This window comes from Megalobrama amblycephala, linkage group LG9 (genome assembly GCF_018812025.1).
Source record: "Megalobrama amblycephala isolate DHTTF-2021 linkage group LG9, ASM1881202v1, whole genome shotgun sequence".
NCBI classification, from domain to species: Eukaryota; Metazoa; Chordata; class Actinopteri; order Cypriniformes; family Xenocyprididae; genus Megalobrama; species Megalobrama amblycephala.
Genome location: NC_063052.1, coordinates 29,575,401 through 29,598,950, shown reverse-complemented (window position 1 = coordinate 29,598,950; position 23,550 = coordinate 29,575,401). Strand labels below are relative to the sequence as shown.

At 37.6% G+C, this 23,550-nt stretch overlaps 2 protein-coding genes across 6 annotated transcripts in view; both read right to left on the bottom strand.

The window, feature by feature from the left end:
* LOC125275556 (protein diaphanous homolog 1) overlaps positions 1-11,700 on the bottom strand; it is a 109,255-nt gene extending 97,555 nt beyond the window's left edge. For 2 of the 3 annotated variants that reach the window (XM_048202594.1, XM_048202595.1), the window contains exon 1: positions 11,067-11,699. In XM_048202594.1, coding sequence (XP_048058551.1) covers positions 11,067-11,168 — 102 coding nt within the window. In that variant the 5' untranslated portion in view covers positions 11,169-11,699. Of the gene's footprint in view, positions 1-11,066 lie in introns of all 3 variants that reach the window. The other variant, XM_048202596.1, reaches the window with a different exon arrangement.
* A 7,456-nt stretch (positions 11,701-19,156) lies between these two features.
* Positions 19,157-21,959, bottom strand: LOC125275555 (small integral membrane protein 32-like). Of its 3 annotated transcripts, none has more exons than XM_048202593.1 (2): positions 21,377-21,959; positions 19,157-19,739 (listed from the first exon to the last, which is right to left on the bottom strand). In XM_048202593.1, the coding sequence occupies exon 2, from the start codon at positions 19,712-19,714 to the stop codon at positions 19,391-19,393; it is 324 nt and encodes a 107-aa protein (XP_048058550.1). In that variant the 5' UTR covers positions 19,715-19,739; positions 21,377-21,959; the 3' UTR covers positions 19,157-19,390. The 3 variants fall into 3 exon arrangements, with proteins under 3 accessions (XP_048058550.1, XP_048058549.1, XP_048058548.1); XM_048202592.1 differs by having other exon boundaries at positions 21,140-21,958; XM_048202591.1 differs by having other exon boundaries at positions 21,045-21,745.
* Between the last annotated feature and the right edge of the window lie 1,591 nt (positions 21,960-23,550).

The following is a 23,550-nucleotide window of genomic DNA, read 5'->3' as shown; positions in this document are numbered from 1 at the left end:
ACGATTTATTGCACAATACAAAAAATAACACTGAACTTAAACACGATTATTGCTTAAACGCGATTCTTAGTGCGATTATGAATCCGCAAAGGCTGCTTTTTTTTATGCGCAGCTTGTCAATGAAGTTTGGCTCCAAACGCTAATCCATCTGAAAGCACTGCGAGTCTGAGTCGCTTATCATGTACATTTGATAAATCAACACACGTCAAACAACTTTCCAGAAGTATTTATTAACAACTTGTCCAACAAAAGACAACATTTAATAACATGTTTTTACTCCAAACTCACTTCATAATGACAGTTGAGCATCTTTCTGTGAGATGGTTAGGCTTCTTACACAGAATAAGGCAGTCGTGTGTTTACTGGTCATGTTTAATCAAGTGATCCAATCCTTTTTTCCAATCTCTTTGCCAAATCGTGTGCGGTTTAATCGCGATAAATCGTCTTGCAGCCCTACTGCCCATAATATGTCTTAGTAAGATGATATTTAAATGCTTAGTTTTATGATCAAAGCTCTGTAGTTTTAAAACATAATGCAATGCAATACAAAGATGATTGAGAGATCAACAAATAAACCTTCCTCAAAAAATTAGAAACTATCAATCAGATGACAGAAGGACTGTAGTAGATTGTGTGCAACAGGTTTTTCAGCAGTTTTGATCATGTTGATCATTTAGAGGCCTTAGAAACGTAGGCTTTACAGGGTAAGCATAGACAAAGCTGTATAAGAGACACTGGACACACATAACTGAACATCACACTCCTCACACAAACATTTGACATTTCTACAGTCACAATCTTTGACACTGAACAAACTTTCAACAGTCACTGAGTTAAAATGAACAATGAGGAGTTTAACTCGCCTTCAGATCCCTGTAAATGTATAGATACTGTTAGACAGTCATTTACACTGAACTCATTTGCCTTTAATAGATATTTTAATAGATTTTCTTTATCAGGGTCTGAATTTCAGCTTGGGATTGTGGGTACTGCGCATAATTTTATGTATTCCTGCAGGTAGCGTGATTATAAAGCAGGATAAAGCCCTTGCACAAAAAAATAAATAAATAAAAAAAAAAATCACCTAAGGGGGATTTCCCCTCATTTTCTGAAACAAAATCCAGGCTGTTTATGATTCAGCTGCACAAGTGGTCATCATAACCACACTACAGTGCATTACATCATCTCAGTTTACATTTACGCATTTGGCAGACACTTTTATCCAAAGCGACTTACATTGCATTATACTACACATTTGTATCTGAGTATGTGCAATCCCTGGGATCGAACCCATGACCTTGGCATTGCTAGTGCCACGCTCTAACCACTGAGCTACAGGAAAGCTACAGGAAGGTTTATATGCAAAACCATCTGTCAGTAGGGTAGAACAGCCTGTGATTGGCTGAAGCAGTTTGTGTTGGTTTCTCATTATCCAATCACAATGTCTGAAACTGAATGCACGAACACATGGTTTTATGGATCTATATTTGTTTAAATCTACGAATCCTGATCTCATTTACAACATAACGTGACAATAAAACATGAGTAAGAGCAAGAGGGTAAACCCTGACTTCCTGTCGTTATAACGGTTACTTCCTGAAACAACACAAAGACGCGTTTCTAAGAAAACATGCGAACAAACAGCATCATACACACGCGACTGAGTCAGCAGGAGCTCTGACTGCTGTAACTATGAACTTTATGATCAACAACCTTTTCATTAAAACAACAGATGTATTAAGCAAGGATGCATTCAATTAATCAAAACTAACAGTAAATATATTTATAAATGTTACAAAAAGTTTTCAATTCCAAATAATGCTGTTCTTTTTTAACTTTCTATTCATCAAAGAATCCAGAAAAAAATGTATCACGGTTTCTACAAATTATGTAGCACAACTGTTTTCAACTTTGATAATCAGAAATGTTTCTCGAGCAGCAAGTCAGCATATTAGAATGATTTCTGAAGGATCATGTGACACTGAAGACTGGTAATGATGCTGAAAATTCAGCTTTGAACACAGAAATAAATTACAGTTTACTATATATTCACATAGAAAACAGCTATTTTTAAATATTTCACAATATTTCTGTTTTTCCTATATTTTTGATAAAAAAAAAAATGCAGCCTTGATGAACAGAAGAGATTTCTTTCAAAAACACACATATACTGTATAAGAGGTAAAAATGTAAAGGTTGTTTCCGCCATGAAATACATTTTTAAAAAAGTAATCGTGACATTTTATCTCACAATTCTGACAGTTTTTCTCGCAATCGTGAGATATAAACTCACAATTGTGAGTTATAAAGTCAGAATTGTGTGATATAAAGTCAGATTTGTGAAACATGAGGTCAAAATTGTGCGATATAATTATAAAGTCAGAATTGAGAGTTATAAAGTCAAAACTGCGTGATATGAACTCAATTCTGAGAAAATTCTGAGGCGCGACGTAAGTGTTTTTTGCTAGTTTCAGCCCGACAGTTAGCATTTTCACATCCAGAGCCATGTTGTTTAAATAGCAAATGCACTCGCGCCCATCTGTGCACCCATGGGCGTACTGGTCTGAAAATGAGGTGTGCTCAGGCGCATTGTTGGCGCGTTGCTATTTTGAGGCAAATGAAAACCACTGCGCCACTGTGCAACTGAAAGCTGGTCTAAAGACAATGGCGCAGTGTTTTTTTGTTGTTGTTTTTGTTGTTATCAGTGTTATTTAAAGAGCACATTAGTAATATGCGCCTATAGGCAGGTGCACAACACGCATACACTCTGCTTGTTACACACAGGGATGCGCAGCAGCACACAAACATGCCAAATATTAAAAATAAAAGCATTCCTCTCTGGAGAAGCGTTCGGTCTAAAAGAATGGAAGATGAGACTCTGATTGGTTTATTGCACGTTATGGCCAAAACACGCCCATGACTCATTAAGAGACTAGGTACAACCCTTTTAGACCATGCACCTGGTGCGCCGACCATTTCTTCCATCGTTCAACTAACAAAAGTGGATTCGGACACACCCTAAGGCCGTGTGTCCACCAGAGCGTTTTTAGCCAGCTGAAAACGCTAGGCACTCTGCTTAAAACGCCCGTCTGTGAGCGCTTGAGAGCGCAGCGTTTTTTTCCGTTGAGACGCTTTGTTGCTATGATACGGAATATCTGCGGCACTGTTACTTAAAACTGATTTTGCAGGTAATTTGTTTCAGACTTAAAATGTTGACACAATGTGAAATTACTTTGCTATGTATTTTCGGAGAGAGCAGCAATATTAATTTCTCATTCATTTTGTTTCGTTCTCTGTTTGTTGATGGTGTAGTATTTGTCCCGCCCCTCCTCGACTCTGATTGGACGGCTGGCTAAAAAGTGACGGTCATGAGCGCAGCGTTTTACTCAAAGTTGAACGTTCTTCAACTCGAGGCGACCAGTAAAAAACGCCGAGCTCTCAGCACTTGAGCATGAAAAAGACGCTCGGCGCCTCGTTACGCTCCTGGCGTTTAAAAAACGCGGCGCACCCATTGAAAACAATTGAAAAAGTACGCTAGCAGCTGGAAAAAACACTTTGGTGGACACACGGCCTATGTGCACCTGTGCCGTGCGCTTAGACCATGCGCTTAGATCGTTAAAATCGAGCCCACTGACTGTTCTGTGATGACCTTGAGTTCAATTCCAGCAAACATTAAGATATTTCTACCACTATAACATTTTCTTCAACATTTACTTTCAGTTCATTTCTTTTCTTCCGTTTCCCACACTAAATCTCTTTCTCTCGACATTGTGTGGCTCAGTCACCTCAGCTGCACTTCCTGTCAACTAAATATGAACAATATCTTGTTTTAAGCAAATGCCACCAATAATGGCTAAGAAAAGTTTTCTTTTTCACAGTAAAGTGACAGTCTGAACACAGAGGCCCCTGCATTCTTCTGTGAATGATGCTGTTGTTTTATGAGAGGAGGCTTCAGAGGCGTTTCCCAGACAGCATCTGAATTACATCACGGGGCGTCTGAGAATGTGATCTGATTTTCAAGAGCTACAAACACTTATTTTTCTTCTAAGAACGTCATGTTATTCCCTTTGTTCTCTGGCATATGAGGTAAACACTCATAAACAGAAGTGGGCGGCAGTTCTGAATCAGCAGTCGTGTTTTCCTGGACATCTGTCGGATGGAGCACAGGATATGGAACAGAACGAGTTCTCAGATCTCTGAAGAAAACATGCTCAAAAACATCTCTCCTCCTCTGTCAACCTGACAGTCTGGATTTAGTAGCTTCTGTCAAGTCAGTGAGTCGGATGAGTTTATCAAACCGGTTTGTGATTGTGATCAGAAATTGGAGGCAGTGAAGCCTGTTGAATTGGGCCTATTTGAGCGTCTCTTATCTTCAGCATCAGGCAGAGCGACTCTTCCTCCTGTCAGCATTAAAGTAAGGAGTAAACACTCAAAGTGTACCATTAGTGTATTAAAAAGCACAAATAAAGCTGTGCTGCACCATCTAAACACTTGAAAAATTTTCAATTTAAATCAGTCATTAAGCACCAAATGAGAGTAAAAAGTAGCTCTGAAGAGTAAAAATACATAAAACTGAAAAAAGTATCTTCTGCTCACCAAGGCTGCATTTATCTGATTGTTGACATGATAATCATAATCGAATTGAATTGTGAGACCAGTGACGATTCACACCCCTAATATTTTCTATATATACACACACAAGTTTGGAACCACTAAGATTTTTAATGTTTTTAAAAGAAGTTTCGTTTGCTCACCAAGGCTACATTTATTTAATTAAAAATACAGTAAAAACAGTAATATTGTGAAATATTATTACAATTTAAAATAACTGTTTTCTATTTGAATATATTTCACAAAGTAATTTATTCCTGTGATGGCAAAGCTGAATTTTCAGCATCATTACTCCAGTCTTCAGTGTCACATGATCCTTCAGAAATCATTCTAATATGCTGATCTGCTGCTCAAGAAACATTTAATGCGTACAATTGTACAAAATATTTGTGTACAATATTTTTTAAGGATTATTTGATGAATAGAAAGTTCAAAAGAACAGTGTTTATCTGAAATCTAATCTTTTGTAACATTATAAATGTCTTTACTGCCACTTTTGATTGATTTAATGCATCCTTGCTGAATAAAAGTATTCATTTCTTTAATTTCCTTTAAAAAAAATAAAAATAAAAATTATTACTGACCCCAAACTTTTGAACGGTAGTGTATAATGCTACAGAAGCTTTGTATTTCAGATAAATGCTGTTCTTTTGAACTTTCTATTCATCAAGGAATCCTGACAAAAAAAGTACACAACTGTTTTCAACATTGAAAATAATCATAAATGTTTATTGAGCAGCAAATCAGCATATTAGAATGATTTCTGAAGGATCATGTGACACTGAAGACTGGAGTAATGATGCTGAAAATTCAGCTTTGCATCACAGGAATAAATTACTTTGTCAAATATATTTAAATAGTACACAGTTATTTGAAATTGTAATAATATTTCACAATATTACTGTTTTTTACTGTATTTTTAATTAAATAAATGTAGCCTTGGTGAGCAGACGAAACTTCTTTTAAAAACATTAAAAATCTTAGTGGTTCCAAACTTTCGGACTGTACTGTATATTTCATTACCAGTAAATATACATTTTTGCATTGGCTGGTAAAGCATTTGTTTGGCAGAATGAAGCACAAACACTCATGTCTGACAGCAGTGTGCAGCAGTGCATGAGTGTGATGCAGTTTTCCACACGAGACGGGTCTCAAACATCAACGTTAACACCTTTGTTAGCTGCAGAAGCACCTGTCTGTCCTGAGGGGGCAAACTCAGCTGTAACGCAGATTCACGTCAGTGTTTTTATACAAACATACTGTTCAGTGAGTCGATGTGTTCCTAAACAAACCATGAGCGCCATCAAGATGAGCAACATTACAGCTGTCAGGGGACATTCGTCAGTAAAGAGAAAAACTGGACGCATTAGTGCACGGCATCATTTACAGTGGCAAAAAAATCTATTTGTAGTTATAGCTGCACTATACATAAAATTATATCTCAATATTGTTTAGACTTCTGACAATATTTAACATATCTACAATATATTTAAGTATTAGCTCTTGTACACTGCATGTTGCAAAAGTGTGACAAAAACCAAATAGATTCAAAATATTTAAATCATATCTTCCACACTGATTCTAACTAAATGAACACAAGGAACAATCAGATATGTAGATATGTAAAGAATGTCCTGTATTTCGAGTGATGCTGCAAGCAAGTTGATTGTTGAGTCAGTGTTTAGAATTGATGCACCGACATGGAAAGTTCAAAAAATTCCTTCCAAACATTACTGGCATTGTTGCCACTGAGATATTAATTAAAGAAGAGTCTTAGAGGCCGTTCACACGACACTGTTTTCAACTAAAAATGGAGAACTTTGTATGCGTTTTGCCCGCTCATTTACATGACAACAGCATTTTGGGGGCCTGAAAACGCAAACTTTTGAAAACAGGCTTCACAGTGTAGGTTTTTGAATAGTCTCAGTGTAAACTACAAAATCGTGTATTTTTGAAAGCAGTGACATCATGTGTATTCTGTGTTCAGTCTATGGGTGCATAGTGACATCGCCAACTACTGGCCTGATTGCGTAGTACAGCATTTTTAGTCGTTTTCACGGATTCGTGTCAAAGGGAATAGTTTTGATGACAACATTGTCATCTGTGTGCAAAAAACGCAAAGGAAAAACTTTTCTGTTTTAGTATATTATTTTCATGTAAATGTGCATCAAGTGCACAAGTTCAAAATTTGGGGTGGGTATGAATTTTTTTATTTATTTTTTTAAGACATCTCTCCTGCTCACAGAGGATGCATTTATTTGATCAAAAACACAGTAAAAACAGTAATATTGTGAAATATTATTCCAATTATATAACTATTTTAAATCAATTTGAATATATTTTAAAATGTAATTTATTCCTGGGATCAAAGCTGATACAGCATCATTACTCCAATCTTCAGTGTCACATGATCCTCCAAAAATCATTCTAATATGCTGATTATATCTAATATGTGAATATACTTTAATATGCTGATTTTCTGCTCAAGAAACATTTCTGATTATCATCAATGTTGGAAATGGTTGTGCTGCTTCATATTTCTCTGGAAACCAATATAAACCAAGAAATTAATGGAAAGTTTAAAAGAACAGCATTTATTTGAAATTTTGTTACATCAAACATTTCTCTACCGTCACTTTTGATCAATTTAATGCGTCCTTGAATAAAAATATTAATTTCTTTACAAAAAAATGACCCCAAACTTTTGAAAAAGATTTTGAACTGCTGAATGTGTCTTTCATCTTTGACAGTGTCTGGTTATTTTTAGTATTCTGATAACTAATTGTAACACCAAACACGTCCTGTTGAGCAAACACAGCTATCGCCTACATTTGAACTTTTGATGAATAACTGCGCCGCTTTAGACGCCACACTGACATGAAATCTATTATGTCGCAATGTGTCGCATTGTGTGCTTATGATCTCTGGAGACAATCTGTAAGCATAACTAGCAGGTTTAGGCAGGGGAAGAGGATATGACATCATCAAACAGAGACACTGGACTGTGGTGTCTCTCTGCGGGGGACAGATGTAAGCGGCGTCCTGCGGACATTCAGACACTGATCCAATCTCCCTCACAGAGATGACTTCCATACAAAAACACGACCTTCCCCTCATTATGGAAAAACACCAGCGGCAGGTGTGTGTGATTGACATCCTTGCTGAAGGGAGAGTATGAAAGCATCGAGAGGGCAGATATGAGACAAGGACGCTCCGCTCCAGACCCAAAGCACAGAACTGTTCCACTCAACTGAGCACACTTTCAAATGAACTCTCTCTCCTTGTGCCAGAATCTGACCATGACATCACTGTGATAAAGTGGAAATTCTGGACTTTAAGACCTTTCTGAAATCGATCAGGAGAGCTGAATGAACTAACAGAGCAAACATTTACATCATCTAAACTCCAGACACAACACAAGGCCTCCAGTAATACAAACTAAGCTTTGAGAAACGCATTTATTTAGGGCCCTATGAAATGTTTCATTTTTTCCCAAATTCTGTATTTTCTGTTTTGTTTTGTTTTTTACACTGCAGGTCTTAACAGCCAATTCTGATTTGTTGACTATATCAGATTTTTTTAATGACCATCTTTTAAAAGCGAACCATATCCAAGATCTGCATTTACTTTACACTTGGCGAAACAACCCAAGGTAGACGTCTGCCACTGAAAAGCTTAGACCGAAACGGAAGTAAAAACGGCATGATTCGCAATGAATGCAGAAAAAAAGATAATACAAGATTTTGCTCTCTGCACCATCTTTAAAGGTCAGCAAAACATTGCTCTCTTAATGCGGAGAAAAAGAGGAGAGCCCTTGTTGCAGCCTAGGCATTGAAAAGAGTCATGTGATCATGGTTGGCATCCACCTGAGTCGGCATCATTCATCGCCATCGCTTTTTCAATGACGTATGACTCGCATTGACAGGAGAATATCCGATCTGTCCGCTTACGCAAATGCACGTATCCAATTTATATCAGATTTATTTTCACATATGAATAAGGCCTGAAACTGATCTGAGAATATCGGATACCATGTGCGTTTTCCTGCTTACACGTTCGTGGGTCATATCCAATCTGTGCCACGTGGAAGAAAAAAAAAAAATTGGAATTGGGTCACTTGAACCACGTAATGCAAGTAGAATTACAGTAGAATACTATGTTTACTACTGAATCTATCAAAGATAAAAGTTGGGACTATAATAACCAGACCTGTTCCCACATGCACCAAACGTGTTGGTGAAATAATGAGCATGAAGATGAGAAACACTTTTCTCAGGATAATGATATTTAGGCTGTGAGCTGATTCAACCATTTACAAACCAGTGCAAACCAGACAGCTCTGCAGCTTTGGATCCGACACGTCACCATTTGTCCCATGTCAAAGTTCAAATAAAAACAACAAAAATAATTAGGAAAACAGCTGCCCATCACTATACTATTAAACTGGAATAATTCAACTCCAAAAACTTGAAGAGACACACATGCTTATAAACATTAACCAGCAAAATACCAGAGTCAATAGAGCTATTATTAAAATACAGCCACCAGCGTCATCACAAAACAATCCGCTTCTTACACAGTTTGAATGAGAACTCTTACTAATGTATAATGGTTAACTGTATGGTATTTTGGTGGTAATTATTGTTTCCATGACCATGGTAAATGTTAATAAGCTGCCTCTACCAGACAGAAACAGCACACGTTCACACACAGTGATGGTTTACGGTTTCCTCCCATCACAGTGTCTAGAGTTTCACTATAAACACACCAGGTGTGTTTGGGAGTCTATGGAAACACGGTCTGATGATGGAATATCAGTTTCCACTCAGAACGAGGGCTTGTTTAGATTAGCATGGTACCGTCTTACTATATTCTGAATTAATACCCCACTACATTTGACAAAATGTGCAGTTTGCAACCATAACATACTACATGCGGTACTGTGCCTCCCACAATACAATGTACTCAACTTGACCTTTCATTTCCAGTGTGATAAAAGCTGTCTGACTGACGAACACTAAAAGAAGACACATTAACAGGTATGTAATATAAAGACATTCCCTTACAAACATCCTCCTTATTGGCATTGTACTTTGACCTCTATGTATATGACATACTAAAAACAACTGCAAAAAATGATTCAGGTGTTGAATAAAAAAAATACAATCTTACCACAAGGAACAACTTACATTTGTTTACTCATACTTTTGCATACTACAGTATAGAGAAATATACATAAACGCATGTATGGAAGCCTATTTCTGCCACATAAGATCACCAAGCAGATCTCAGAATTTAATTTTTGGTTGAACTATCCCTTTAATTATGATATGAAAAGTCGAAGTATGACATACTAAGTACTATGAGATAAAAAGTTTGAAATTATGACTGTCGTAATTATTTTTATATCATAATTTCATATTTCAAGTCATAATTTTGACTTTCCATCTCATGATGACTTCTGATTTACCAAAAGCCTTATTTTATTTTCTTATGTGGCGGAACTGGGCACATATGTGAAGGCGTGGGAATGAAGTGGAACAGCATGCACTTTCCAGTATATACTGTGCAGCATGCATTCCATTCTAAACAGTCGAGATGAAGAGAAACTCGTGGGCGTGGCTTGAGACTTCACGAGTGGGGGGGCGCTCGAGTCCCCTCCAACCACACAAGCTCTTTTATGACGACACAGAATTCCCTCTCATTCGCGCTTTTCCAGTTCCACGACTTCCAAAAGTGACTGTGGAGTTCTAGTGTTATTTACCCAAAGGCAATAAAATTCCTGGTACCGAAACTCTTCTGTAATCTATGCAGATATGCGGGTGACAGCACGCAGCGCCAAAATGAAACTGTTACACTCAAACCGCTCTTTGACTGAAAGAACGTTACACTTCAAAAGCTTTTCAGCTGAAACAATTCACACGTCAAAATGGAACGTTGCTGCAGTCAGAATGCAACATTGTAGCACTTCACTAAAACAACGTTTCATTTCGCCGTGAAACAATGCTACATGTCGCGATACTTTTGTGGTAGTTCCATATGGAACGTTTCAAACAAAGTGTGATATTTACATGGAACTCCAGGGTACGTCTAAGAATACTATGGTATTACCATTGTACAGGTCAGAAGTGACAGCTCTGAGCACAGCCCCCTGACCTAACTCCACATTTCTGAGCTAAAGATCTTCAGAACCACCAGAGGGAACAGAGGGATTCTTCAAAACACACTTCACTCGACTTCCTCATAAGAGATGAGGACGTACCGCGCGAGCTGCAAAACCTCGAAACTTCCCAAACTTAAGAGCTGGTTAATTGCGACATGTAGGACCTCATGGATAATACAATTTTAAACATTTTTCAAACAGACATATTCAAGAATAAATATATCCAAACACGCCCTGATGCTTCACTGCAGTACTGACAGTAAACTCACAACGATAAGAACATGACACTTACAAACTTCTTCTTTCCGTCTCCTTCTTCATAGTTCTTCTTGCTTTTCTTCTCCTTGTCTTTCCCACTTTTGGGAGCACCAGCTGATGCTGAGTTTGGATCCATTGTTGTTCAATTAAAAAACGTATGTTCCCCAAAAGTGCAGTGCTTTATCCTCACACACTCGCGGGCTCTGTCTGCCTCTCAGGGCGTCTTAACCCGCGGCCTGCTGTTGCCGCGCGCCGCCGGCCTGTGCTCGTCCTCCGGCACAAAGGAAAAGGAGGGAAGTTTGAACCCTGAATCTTGAAGCCCAGATCACAGATGCGTTCTTTAACACGGATGCTTTTCTACGCGCCCCGATGATAACGCGCTGATCTCGGCGCAAATGTCTCTTGAGTCCGTGCGCGTGTTTTGGCGCAAGTTTGTCTCGATCTCGAATAAACCAACCACGCGTTAAGTCTCTAAACCTATCAATCTCAGCTGTCAATCTATAGAGCTGTCATTAATACCGCCGACGATTGATATAAAGTCCTTGTGCTTCATGGTAAAGACTTCGGATTCAAAGAACAGCCATGAGCAGATCAGCTGAAGTTTTCCGCTTTCTCTCTCTCTCTTCCTGTGTGTGTTGGGCAGGTCAGGTGGGAGGAGCCATCATGCGCACATATACACACCTGAGTCACATCACACACACACACAGGTAGACAAACACTGACACCTCAGCTACACTCACGTTCTTTATAAAAATTATAAATGTTATAAAAAAAAATTTACTTGTTTTAGCTAAATAACAGCATAATACACAGATTATTTTGATAGCAATAATATAACATTAAATGGCAAAATTAGCCTTCCTCATAATGGAATATTTAGATGTTAAAACTGACTTCCTTAGAGAGTTTATTTTTCATAGATTCAGTTCTGATAACATCATTATGAATAGCTCTTTTTGCAGAAGTAAGTTTGCTTCACACATTGCATAATGTTTGTCCATAGTGTCTATTATTGCATATGTCCAGAATATTGTCTGTCATGTCTATGTGTCTCTTATTTTACACTATTGCCAATATGTTAGCAACCACCAGAATACCCTAGCAACTGCATAGCAGCACCCTAGCAACCACCCTGAGAAACCTAGCAACTGCATAGCAACACCCTAGCAACCATAAAGAATAACAATCTGTTTTTCTGATAGATATGGCCTTCAAAACCTTCAAGCTTTAAAACTACTTCAAACTTTCTGGTCAGGCTTTCTCAAGCCAACATCAAAGTTTTTTTTTATTTTTTTTTTTATCTGGTTTGTTTTGCTATTGTAAGAATGAAATTCTGGGAAAGTTTAATGGTTTATGGTATATGTTCTTGATATTTCTCAGTTTATTCATGATATTCTTGTTTTTATACATTATAATAAAGAAAAATCACTTTTTTTCAATTGTATAGGTTACAAGTTTCTTTTATCCAAATATAATGTACAGATGAGTAGATGTAAATTTATTTATTAGTTAGTTAGTTAGTTAGTTCGTTAGTGAATTCAAAGCAGTACAAAGAAATTAATTTATGTGAATTTATTTATTTAATTTAAAAATTAAGTATCATTTATTTCCTTTGCTTATTTTTCTTACTCCCGACATATGATATAGTGCAGTCTATTGACACTCCTCGTTTTCTATGATGTGTTCTAATCAATACAACTGAAATCAATAAATCTGGAAAAAATGGTACAAAAGCTGTCACTGAGATAGTACCCTTAAAAAGGTTCAAATATGCACCTTAAGTACTTATTTTGGTACCAATATGTACATTTCAGGTAGTAATATGCACTTTTTAGACACAAAGGTGTACCTTTTGAAAGGTCACCGCACCAGTGACAGCTTTTGTAATTTTTTTCTGAGAGTGTTGGATGGGATCAGGTTTCTAATTCACTAAACCCTTGTTTTATGTCTGAGCGAAGCGCGCCACCTGCTGGTCAGAAGATGAGCAGCCGCTGCAGTGGGAGCGCGTGAGCGTTTCATGTGGATTGAATAGCAGGGAAAACAGTTTTAATTAGACTCGTTTCAGATTTGTCCCATTAAAATGTAAAAGCAGAACGGATCGTGATGAATCCATACTGGTTAAGACACATTAAGAGTCGTTTCACTTTGCTCATCTTTCCAATGTCATTAACTTTAATGGCAGACTTCAGGAACACTGGAGAGAAGCTGCTGAGAGTTGACTCAATCAGTGTTATTCAGCGGTGTATGTAATTAACAGGCCTCGGACGGTTACGTGTGTCATAAAGGGAACAAAAAAGGAAAGGCTCTAATTCTCTGCATCCATTTCTCTCTTTAAGCAATGCACAATATTTCCTCAAGCTCTGCAGAAATCGGTCTGATATTGTCCTCAGTCGTCACGGCATGATTCGTTGTAAATGTGCTGACTCAACCCAGCCCAGTTTCACACTGAGTCATTATTATCTACCGCACACTCTCCAATTTACTCAGAGCTCTCGTCCAAATCCCAGCAGCACGCAAAACACACAGAAACATCTGAGGCTCCTGACACTGAAGGACAGACTTTATGCTAATGATGGTTTGTTGTGAACATTCTCCTTTATATTGTTCTTTACGAACCTACAGATGACTGACAGTAAAAATATTATTTAGTCTCTTTAGGAAGCAGTTTCTAAGCTGAACGGTTCTGTTACAAATAAATTCAGTTCTTTTGAAATTTCTATTCTTCAAAGAATCCACAAAAATATTCCACAGCACAGCTGTTTTCAACATTGATAATAATCAGAAATGCTTCTTGAGCATCAAATCAGCATATTAGATCATGTGACACTGAAGACTGGAGTAATGATCACAGGAATAAATTACATTTTACAATATATTACAATAAAAAAACAGCAATTTTACTTTGTAATATTATTTCACAATATGACTGTTTTACTGTATTTTTGATCAGATAAATGCAGCCTTGGCGAGCAGGAGAGACGTCTTTATCAGTTATTAACCTGAACTGATATTCATTTAAAAATATATATAGTTGTGGTCAGAATTATTGGCACCCATGGTAAATATGATCAAAGATGACTGTAAAAATAAATCTGCATTGTTTATCCTTTTGATCTTTAATTCATAAAATTAGCAAAAATCTAACCTTTCATTGAAGGAAAAGAATTGAAAGTGGGGGGAAATCACATTATGAAATAAATGTTTTTCTTCAAAACACGTTGGCCACAATTATTGGCACCCCTAGAATTTTTTATGAGTAAAATAACTCTGAAGTATATTCCCATTCATATTTACATTTTCTAGCACACCAGGGTGATCATGAACATGAAATTGTCCAGCCATGACTTCCTGTTCCACAGGAGTACAAATATGTGTAAACACAAAGGCCAAATTCCCTCAATCATTCATCACAATGAGAAAAACCAAAGAATATAGTTCTGATGTGCAGCAAAAGATTGTTGAGCTTCACAAAATAGAAAGTGGCTGTAAGAAGATAGCTAAAGCATTGAAAATCCCCATTTCCACCATCAGTGCAATAATTAAGAAGTTCCAATCAATTAAAGATGTTACAAATCTGACGAGTGTCTAAATCATAGTAATGCGCAGTGAGGAGGAAAGTTTGAGTGGACAAAGACTCTCCAAGGATCACAGCTGGAGAATTAGAGATTATTTGAGTCTTGAGTCTCAGAAAGCAAAAAAAAATATCAAACAGCACCTACATCCCCACAAGTTGTTCAGGAGAGTTTCAAGAAAAATCCTCTGCTCTCATCCAGAAACAATCTCCAGCATATTCAGTTGTCAGACACGACTGGAACTTCAAACGGGACCGGCTTCTATGGTCAGATGAAACTAAAAAAAGAGATTTTCAGATGGGTTTGGTGCACACATGGATAAAAAGTACCCCATGCCCACGGTTAAATATACTGCTGGATCTTTAATGCTGTGAGCCTATTTTTCTGCTGGCGGTCCTGGACATCTTGTTCAGATACATGGCATCATGGATTCTATCAAATGCCAACAGATAAAAAAATCAAAACCTGAGCGCTTCTGCTAGAAATCGAATAATGGGCCGTGGTTGGATCTTCCATCAGGACAATGCTTCAAAACAAACATCAAAACCAACACAAAATTGTGTCTCTGAACACAAAATGAAGCTTCTGCCATGGCCATCACAATCCCCTGACCTGAACCCTAAAGAGAATGAGTGGAGTGAACTGAAGAGAAGAAGCACCAACATGGAGCTGGAATCTGAAGGATCTGGAGAGATTCTGCATGAAGCAATGGTCATTGATCTCTTGTCAGGTGTTCTCCAAACTCATCAGGCATTTTAAGGCCAGAACACACCAAGCCGACACCGACGAAATAGTGGAGATGAAAGCAGACTGCTGGGTTGGCTCACGTCGGCAGCGTCTGTGTCCAATGTTGGCCTGACACACCAAACCAACGCTAAACAGCCAACGGCCAAGTAGCACGGTTGCAGTAGCTGAGCAGCCAATCAGAATGATCAGATGTCCCGACGGACCGACGAGCTCCGACGGCGATTCAACATTTCGAATCGGCCGAAAAAAAGCAGACGGGGACCAACTTCAGCCGACGGTGCGGAACATGCTGAAAAAACTTAGTCGGCTGACAAACAAAAACTGCCCAACGGCCGACCGTCGGCTTGGTGTGTTCCTGCCTTTAGATGAAGACTCGGAGCTGTTATCTTGGCAAAAGGACGTTGCAAAAAGTAAAAGGGTGCTAATAACTGTGGCCAACGTATTTTGGAGAAAAACATTTATTTCATAATGTGATTTTTCCCCCACTTTCAATTCTTTTCCTTCAATGAAAGGTTAGATTTTTGCTAATTTTATGAATTAAAGATCAAGAGGATAAACAATGCAGATTTATTTTTACAGCCATCTTTGATCATATTTACCAAGGGTGCCAATAATTTTGTCCACTTATATATATATATATATATATATATATATATATATATATTATATTAATTATATATTATTATAAGGTTACATTATACATCATTATTAAATACTTTTTAAACAAATTATTGTGTTGACAGCATTCAAGCTTGTCCATTTAACCATGTTACTAAAGTTATTATAAAAAAAGTTTAATTCTATTTACCAACGAGTGCTAATTAGATTTAAACCTGTATCCCTGTTTTTTTTTTTTGTATCCTGTTACCCATTCTAAAATTAATTTATTTATTTAATCTGAATTTAAATGTCATGTTTAGTGCTATAAAATAATAAAACATAAACCAGGAGTAGTAGGGGTAAAATAGCAAATGTAATAACTAATAAAAAACAAACTGCTCATGCGACATTTAGTTTGACCTCCAGAGAAGAATGAACATTTTCTGAAAGATAAACACTTTCTTTCAACGGCCCTTAAAGAAAACTTTTTAAGGATTTAAGCCCTTGTTCCCTTTAGTTGAAAGTTCCCTTCAGATGTTCTGGGGACATTTTTCAGCAAAGTTGTCCTCAAAAGTGTGGCTAGGTCAGAAACTCTCTCTCTCTCTCTCTCTCTCTCTCTCTCTCACACACACACACACACACACACACACACACACACACAAACGTTGGGTTTCCATGTTTTATGGTGACTTTCCATAGACATAATGATTTTTATACTCTACAAACTGTATATTCTATCCCCTAACCCTAAACCTACCCATCACAGAAAACTTTCTGCATTTTTAAATTTTCAAAAAACATCACTTAATGTGATTTATAAGCTGTTTTCCTCATGTGGACCAAAAATGTCCCCACAAGGACAAGGATTTCTGGTATTGCCATCCTTGTGGGGACATTTTGTGCTCATAACGCAGGCTTTACCAGGACTCCCCCCCACACACTGTTATTTGAGGATTGTATCTTATTAAACCTCAAAACAGTTGGATATTTCTGTCATGGCCATTTGTTTCTTTCAGGCTTTGTGAGCTGCTCGGGCTCTTGAGAAGAGAGACACATCCATTTGTCTTGGTTTCATATTATGGGCCCGCCGTCTCTCTCTTATCGAGTCGCACCTGATTCTCTGCGTCTGTCATCACGGCTTTGGTGCATCGGATGCGGATTAAGACAGATATCAGATTGATTTATATCTCTGCTGGCGCTGCCGTCTTACGTAACTTCGGGAGAATAAAATAACTGTCAGACAAACATCGATAGATGATTTCAGCTCAGCTGGGTGGAAGCCGGACTAACTACTGGTTGACTCATTTAGTTGTTGTGCTCCCAAGCGTTTCGCAGGACACAATGGTGATGATTTAAGAGGAGTTGAACCTGAAACACTTTAACTCAGATCTCTGAAGGAAAAATTCAACCTTAAAATTAAATTCTGTCATCATTTACTCACCCAAATGACTCACTTTCTTCTGTGGAAAAATGTTCAAAACAAACCAGTTATTTTTAGCTAAGACTAAAAATAGTTTTAGTTAATTGAAATAAAGCTGAAATTAAATGAAATATAAATATTAGATGAAAAACATAAACAGATTGGCAAATAACTGAATTAAATTAAACTGAAGTTAAAATGCTAAAATAACTAAAACTGAAAAAAACTAATAAAAATGACCAATGCATACAACAAAATTACTAAAAACAAACTAAAATACAAAAATAAAAGCTTATTCAAAATATAGTATATAAATAATGCTAAAATAACACCATAACGGTTGTTTAAGCAACTTATGCATTTTCAGAACTCATTGTTTTGTGTTCAGTGCAAGAAATACCTTCATTCTGGGGTGTGTTTTGCGAAAGTATTGTCAGCCAATTATGTCTATATACATTTTAATCTATATATTTTAGCATGTCAACAATCAGAATGTGCAAGGGAACTCTAGAGTATGACATATGAGCAAATGAATCAAACACCAATTAAAGCAAAATGATATGGAACAAAAACTGAAGTAGTCATTAGGTGCCATGTTTGTTACAGCAACATCTCAGAGATCTCAAATAGATTAAATCAGCAGAGGTTATTACTCCTCCACCTGCGCGTGACGTCATTAATGACAGTCCTATATTGTTGAACCAATGTGGTTCAAATGACAGAGGTGCGACCATGTTATTATAGTTCGGGAAACAGTCGAGACTAGCTGGTTAGTTCCTCCACTGATGCACTGTACTATGGCAGTTAATCAGCGAGTTACGTCGTTGTATGAGTAACGAACCCCAGGTTTAGGAAAACACAATGATGAGTAAATGATGACATGAGGATGAAGAAATGATTACTTCAAGCACTAAGCTGTAAGCAGTGAGGGCAAAGTCATTTAAAAAAAGGTTAAAATGATGAGCATATTTCACCCAAAAATGAAAATTCCGTTTTAATTTACTCACCCTCATGTCGTTCCAAACCCGTAAGACTTTCGTTCATCTTCGGAACACAAATGAAGATATTTTTAATGAATTCTGAGTGATTTCTTTCCCTCTGTTGACAGCTACACAACTACCACTTTGATGCTTCAAAAATTTCATAAAGAGATCGTAAAACTAATCCATATGAATTGAACAGTTTAGTCCAAATTTTCTGAAGAGACTCGATCACTTTATATGATGAACAGATTGAATTTAGGCTTTTATTCACATATAAACATGGATCAACTCACACATCAGTTGTGGTAAACAGAAGCTCAAGTAGGCTTGCATGATGCGCGAGAACCAATGAGGTTCAATCTCGCACGTCAAGCAGGTTCAGTCGAGCTTCTGTTTATGTTCGCTGATCAATGTTTATATGTGAATAAAAGCCTAAATTAAATCTGTTCATCATATAAAGTGATCGAGTCTCTTCAGAAAATTTGGACTAAACCACTCAATTCATATGGATTCGTTTTTTGATCTCTTTTTGAACTTTTTGAAGTGTCAGAGTGGTGTAGCAGTCTATGGAGGGACAGAAATCACTCAGAGTTCATTAAAAAAATCTTCATTGTGTGTGCCGTAGATGAACGAAAGTCTTACAGGTTTGGAACGACATAATTGTGAGTAATTAATGACAGAATTTTCATTTGAGGTAAATACTACCTCTTTAAGCCTCATATTTGCTTCTTCTAATCACAACCACATCCTACCAACCGTGATCAATATCAGCGGGGCTTTTTACACATTTTCCAGACACAGATGGTCATGAATGTGAGATTTAATCATGTTTTAACACTGTACAAGAAAATAATCCGTCTTACACAATGCACACAATTTGTGATAAACCCTATATGGACAGAAAAGGCCGTGCAGAAGTACAAAACAGTCATTATATACAGACAGATCAATGAGTTCATCTTCAATCTATATTATCCACACTGCTTTGCATCCTATGTTCCAATGGCACGATCCAATCATTTCTGGCTCAAATCGATCATTTGTAGGAGCTGCGGGCCTCTCGCAGTGAGCGGTCGTAAGGCATGGATGCAAAGAAAGAGTTCCTCAGCTGACAGTTGATGAAGAACACGATGAGAAGGACCAGCAGGAAAAGCACCAGACACATCACCACGTACGTGGCCAGGTCAGGTTTGTCGGGCTCGCCCTCTCGGAGCGCGCTCCCGCGGCCCGTGGGCTTCAGGAGGGCCGACACGCTCACGGGCCCGTGGGACACGTTCATCGGTGCCGACGTGTGCGTGTTGGTCATCAGGTCGAAGTCTCGCGCCGCTGCCGTGGAGTTCAACAGCACCTGCCTCAGCATGATGAATCTAGCGGACACTGTTAGACTGCAACAGACAAATAAACACCAGATATGGATGTTTATACTAGTAAGCAGCAGTCACAGTATAAGCATTCTAATTGACTAAACATCAAGCTGTTTTATACAAGTGTTGCATTTATATTTCTTATGTATATGAGATGTAGATATTTATTGCATTATATTATGTATAAGGGACACAGGTGCTAATTGTCACAAAGTCTTTATCTTAGGTTTGGAGTCAAAAGTCAAATTGTACAAATGATTCTTTCCATTAGCAGTGGTTTTGTTTGGTGGGTTTCCTTAGTGTTTTTTTTATTTTTTATTTATTTATTTTTTGGTGAATCTTATTCTCTAATCTAAAACCTAATATCAACATATGAAGACTTAAGTTGCAAAAGCCTCTAAGTGCCATCTGAAATTTTCTTCTAAAATGAGCGTTTTTATCAGGCTCCTATGTTTAGGTTCAGTAACTTCACTTTAACGGCAATAAATAAGTCATTTTCACTGCCATTAAAGTGAAAAAAGGGGGAAAAAATGACCATAAACATAGGAATCTGATAAAAATGATAATTTTAGAAGTAATTTTCAGATGGCACTTAGGTGATTGCAATGGAACTCTTCATATGTTTATTATATTTGCTGGCTAAACACGTGAACACAGTAAAGTCATATTGACATAAATTAACACAAAAGTCACTACATAATAAAGGTAGATTTGAATTGAAGTGCTCAATGTGTTCTCATTATAAGTATTTTACATGCAAGGCAAGTTGTCACATGGTTTAGTGTTGTAAATTTGTACAGTACTTTCCACTGGCCAAAACAATGTTTTGTTTATTTATTTAGTGTTGCTCTTTCATGAATTGAGTTTATAGGCCTAATTGTTCCATTTCTGAAAGCCATTTAATTAATTCACAATTTGCTTTTTTGTTACTTCAGATAGCATTTCATATTTCTTCTCAAACCAGTGTCGAACACATTGTGACAACATGCCCCGTCATGTTCAACGTATGTTCAATGAACTGTATCTTTTATCCAGGGCAATAACGGTGTATAATAGTCCTCAAGAGATTCATTTTTTTTGTGTGTCTGCACAGTAACTGACTTTCATAAAAATAAACCTGAACTGAAAAATAGGCTTTTAACTGGAATAAAACATGTGACAACTTACCCCGGTGTCCTCTACGTGTAACTTTGAAAATACAGGCTTTTCAAAACCATATTTGCAATAAAAAAATATTTAATTTACTAAAAGTAATTAAAAAACACCGTAGATATAAGTATTAAGATGAGATAAGCGTTGCGCGTTATTTACGAGGGCTCCACTCACTGTCTGTGCGCCCCGGACAGAAGGCGAGGAGGACACGGCGCGTCGATGCGTTCGCATACCACAAACTCCCCAAGACCACCAGACCTCCAACACACCTCAGACGGGGGCTCTGATCATCGGCACTACATCCACAGATGGCTCAAACTGTCTATCCATGTCCCGCAATGTGATTTTCCATAGATTCTTGCGCTACCGGAGAGAGAGGACCTCTCCAATCACACCGACGGATCCAAATCTCTCCAAACGTCTCAATAAACGCGCAGTGAAGCGCAGTAACAGCGCAAAACGGGTCTCAGTATATCCTTGCACACAAATAATCACTCATTTCACACCTGTTTCCATAGTTTGGTCTAACCAAGCTCCCGTCGCATGTTTATATCCAGGGAAAGTGGCTCTCCACAAGCGCATCCGTCATCCCCGACCTCCGGTGACTGGGGGCGATCGATTCGGTTCGGCTGGAGAGGAAGTGAACAAATTAAAGAAACATAGAAACGAAAGATAAACGAGCAGTTCTCTGTGCGCAATGGAGACGGAGACGCGTAAATCTCCCTCCCTCTCTTTCCTCAGACAGACTCTTCAATTTGAGACAAAGTGAGTGGAAGAGTTTCAGGAGGGTGCGGAATGTCTCGGAGAGGTTTTACAGGGAGAGAAAGAGAGAGAGAGAAACATGCAGCCTATCAGCTGAACCAGACATTTAAAGGGACCGTTTGAGCTGCTGATGTCATGATGAGTTCGTTCTTAGTTAAAGGCTCAGAACTGTGCGTAATATCGCATGTTGGAATATCAAATGTGTGTTAGTGTTATTGTCCCAGAAATGTAGTTGCTGCGCTCTAGTAAAATATTTGATCCTTCTCATGCATTAGGCTATGTTGTGCTAGACGTATTGCTAAAGATTGTCTTTTCTCCTCAATACATAATAAACCTGGCATGCATAATGTGCCAAGTTTGGGATAATCTCTGTAACTAGTTTTCTTTAGAAATTAGCACTGCTGAGTGTGATGTTCAAGTAACCTCTCAATGAAGTTGCAGGTCATTGTTTAGTGTTGAAGATCATCAAGCTTATTAATATTCATATGAGTTTGAGGACACGCCCTTCTTGTGGTAATCACCATTGAAGAACATCATATCACAGCTCAGAGGTTAAACAGCTCATCAATATTCATAAGCACCTGTCTTGAATTAGCTTCGCACACATTGGGGGCAATGAACGGTGCAATGAGGACAAAGTCACATTGGTTGAGTGACCCCTCTAAAGTGAACAGACGGGCCACTTGGACATGACCATAAATGTCATTTAGGCAGAAAGTGTTTGTGCGGCAGTTTCATTCTATACACTACACCTTTAAAAACAAAACTTCTTCTTAAAGAGAAAAAGAAAACTGTTATCATTTACTCACCCTCATGCTGATAGGGTTAGAAAATGATGACAATTAATTATTCTTTCAGCGTAGAATCCTCATTGTACATTGTACAGGGCTTTTATTTTTTTTTTCTTCTTTTATATGCTTAAAGAAAGTCATTCATGTTACATTATAGGTTCTTCAGATCAGTGTTTTGGTTTCTGAGCTTTTTAAAACACCAGTACACTTAAGAAAACTCATCTTTAAGAGAACCATGCTTCAAACCCTCATCCTGCAATTTGCATAAAACTTTAAGAGTCTGTGTGAAGAAGACAAAAGTTTTCTTATGCCCCTCAATCCGTCATCTGAATAGGACTAGAATAGGCATCTCATCTCATCAGTGCCATCATTACTTTTATATGGTAATCTGCAACCAAAGATATTTAGAATCACACAAATGTGAAAATAAAGTGAATCTAGAGTGCTTTGCATTTATGATCATAAGCAAACTTAACCATAAACTTAAAATACATTCTGAGATGCTCTTGGAGTTTGTTTTGAAGCTTTCACACATTCTTGCAAATCACTCCCAGACACCTAAAACAATCCAAAACACCCTTAAAACAGATATACTTCAAAAGAACTCAAAGAACTAACTGGTGTGACTTCATTTTGAACATAATCAGGCCAAAATGTTCCAAAGAGTTCCTTTGGATTTTGTTTCGGGAGTCCGAAACATCCTATTTAGCAGGTCAGGTATTTCAAAATTAGCCTATTTTTAGCAAAGCATGAAAAAATTACTGGTCATAATTTAAATTAGGGTCCAAATCTTAATAGTTTTCATTGAAAATGTATGTACGGTAGACTGTCCATGTCCAGAAAGGTAATAAAAACATCATCAAAGTAGTCCATGTGACATCAGTGGGTTAGTTAGAATTTGTTGAAGCACTACGACTTTATTCAGCATTGTCTTCTCTTCCCGGAATCCTTTCAATTGAATTGATTCCATTGAATTGATTCCATTGAACTGATTCCATTGAATCCTTTCATCTGTCGGCATTGGTAATGCACTTTTAGGTCGCCGTGGTTGTTTTTGGCGATTAGGACATCCGCGATTAGTATACCGATTAGTATACCGTACAAGCATTTTTAAATGGAGGGACAGA

Bases quoted from the DNA above. Each gene is read 5' to 3' on its own strand.
- LOC125275555 (XM_048202593.1), bottom strand. From the start codon at position 19,714: ATGCTGAGGCAGGTGCTGTTGAACTCCACGGCAGCGGCGCGAGACTTC.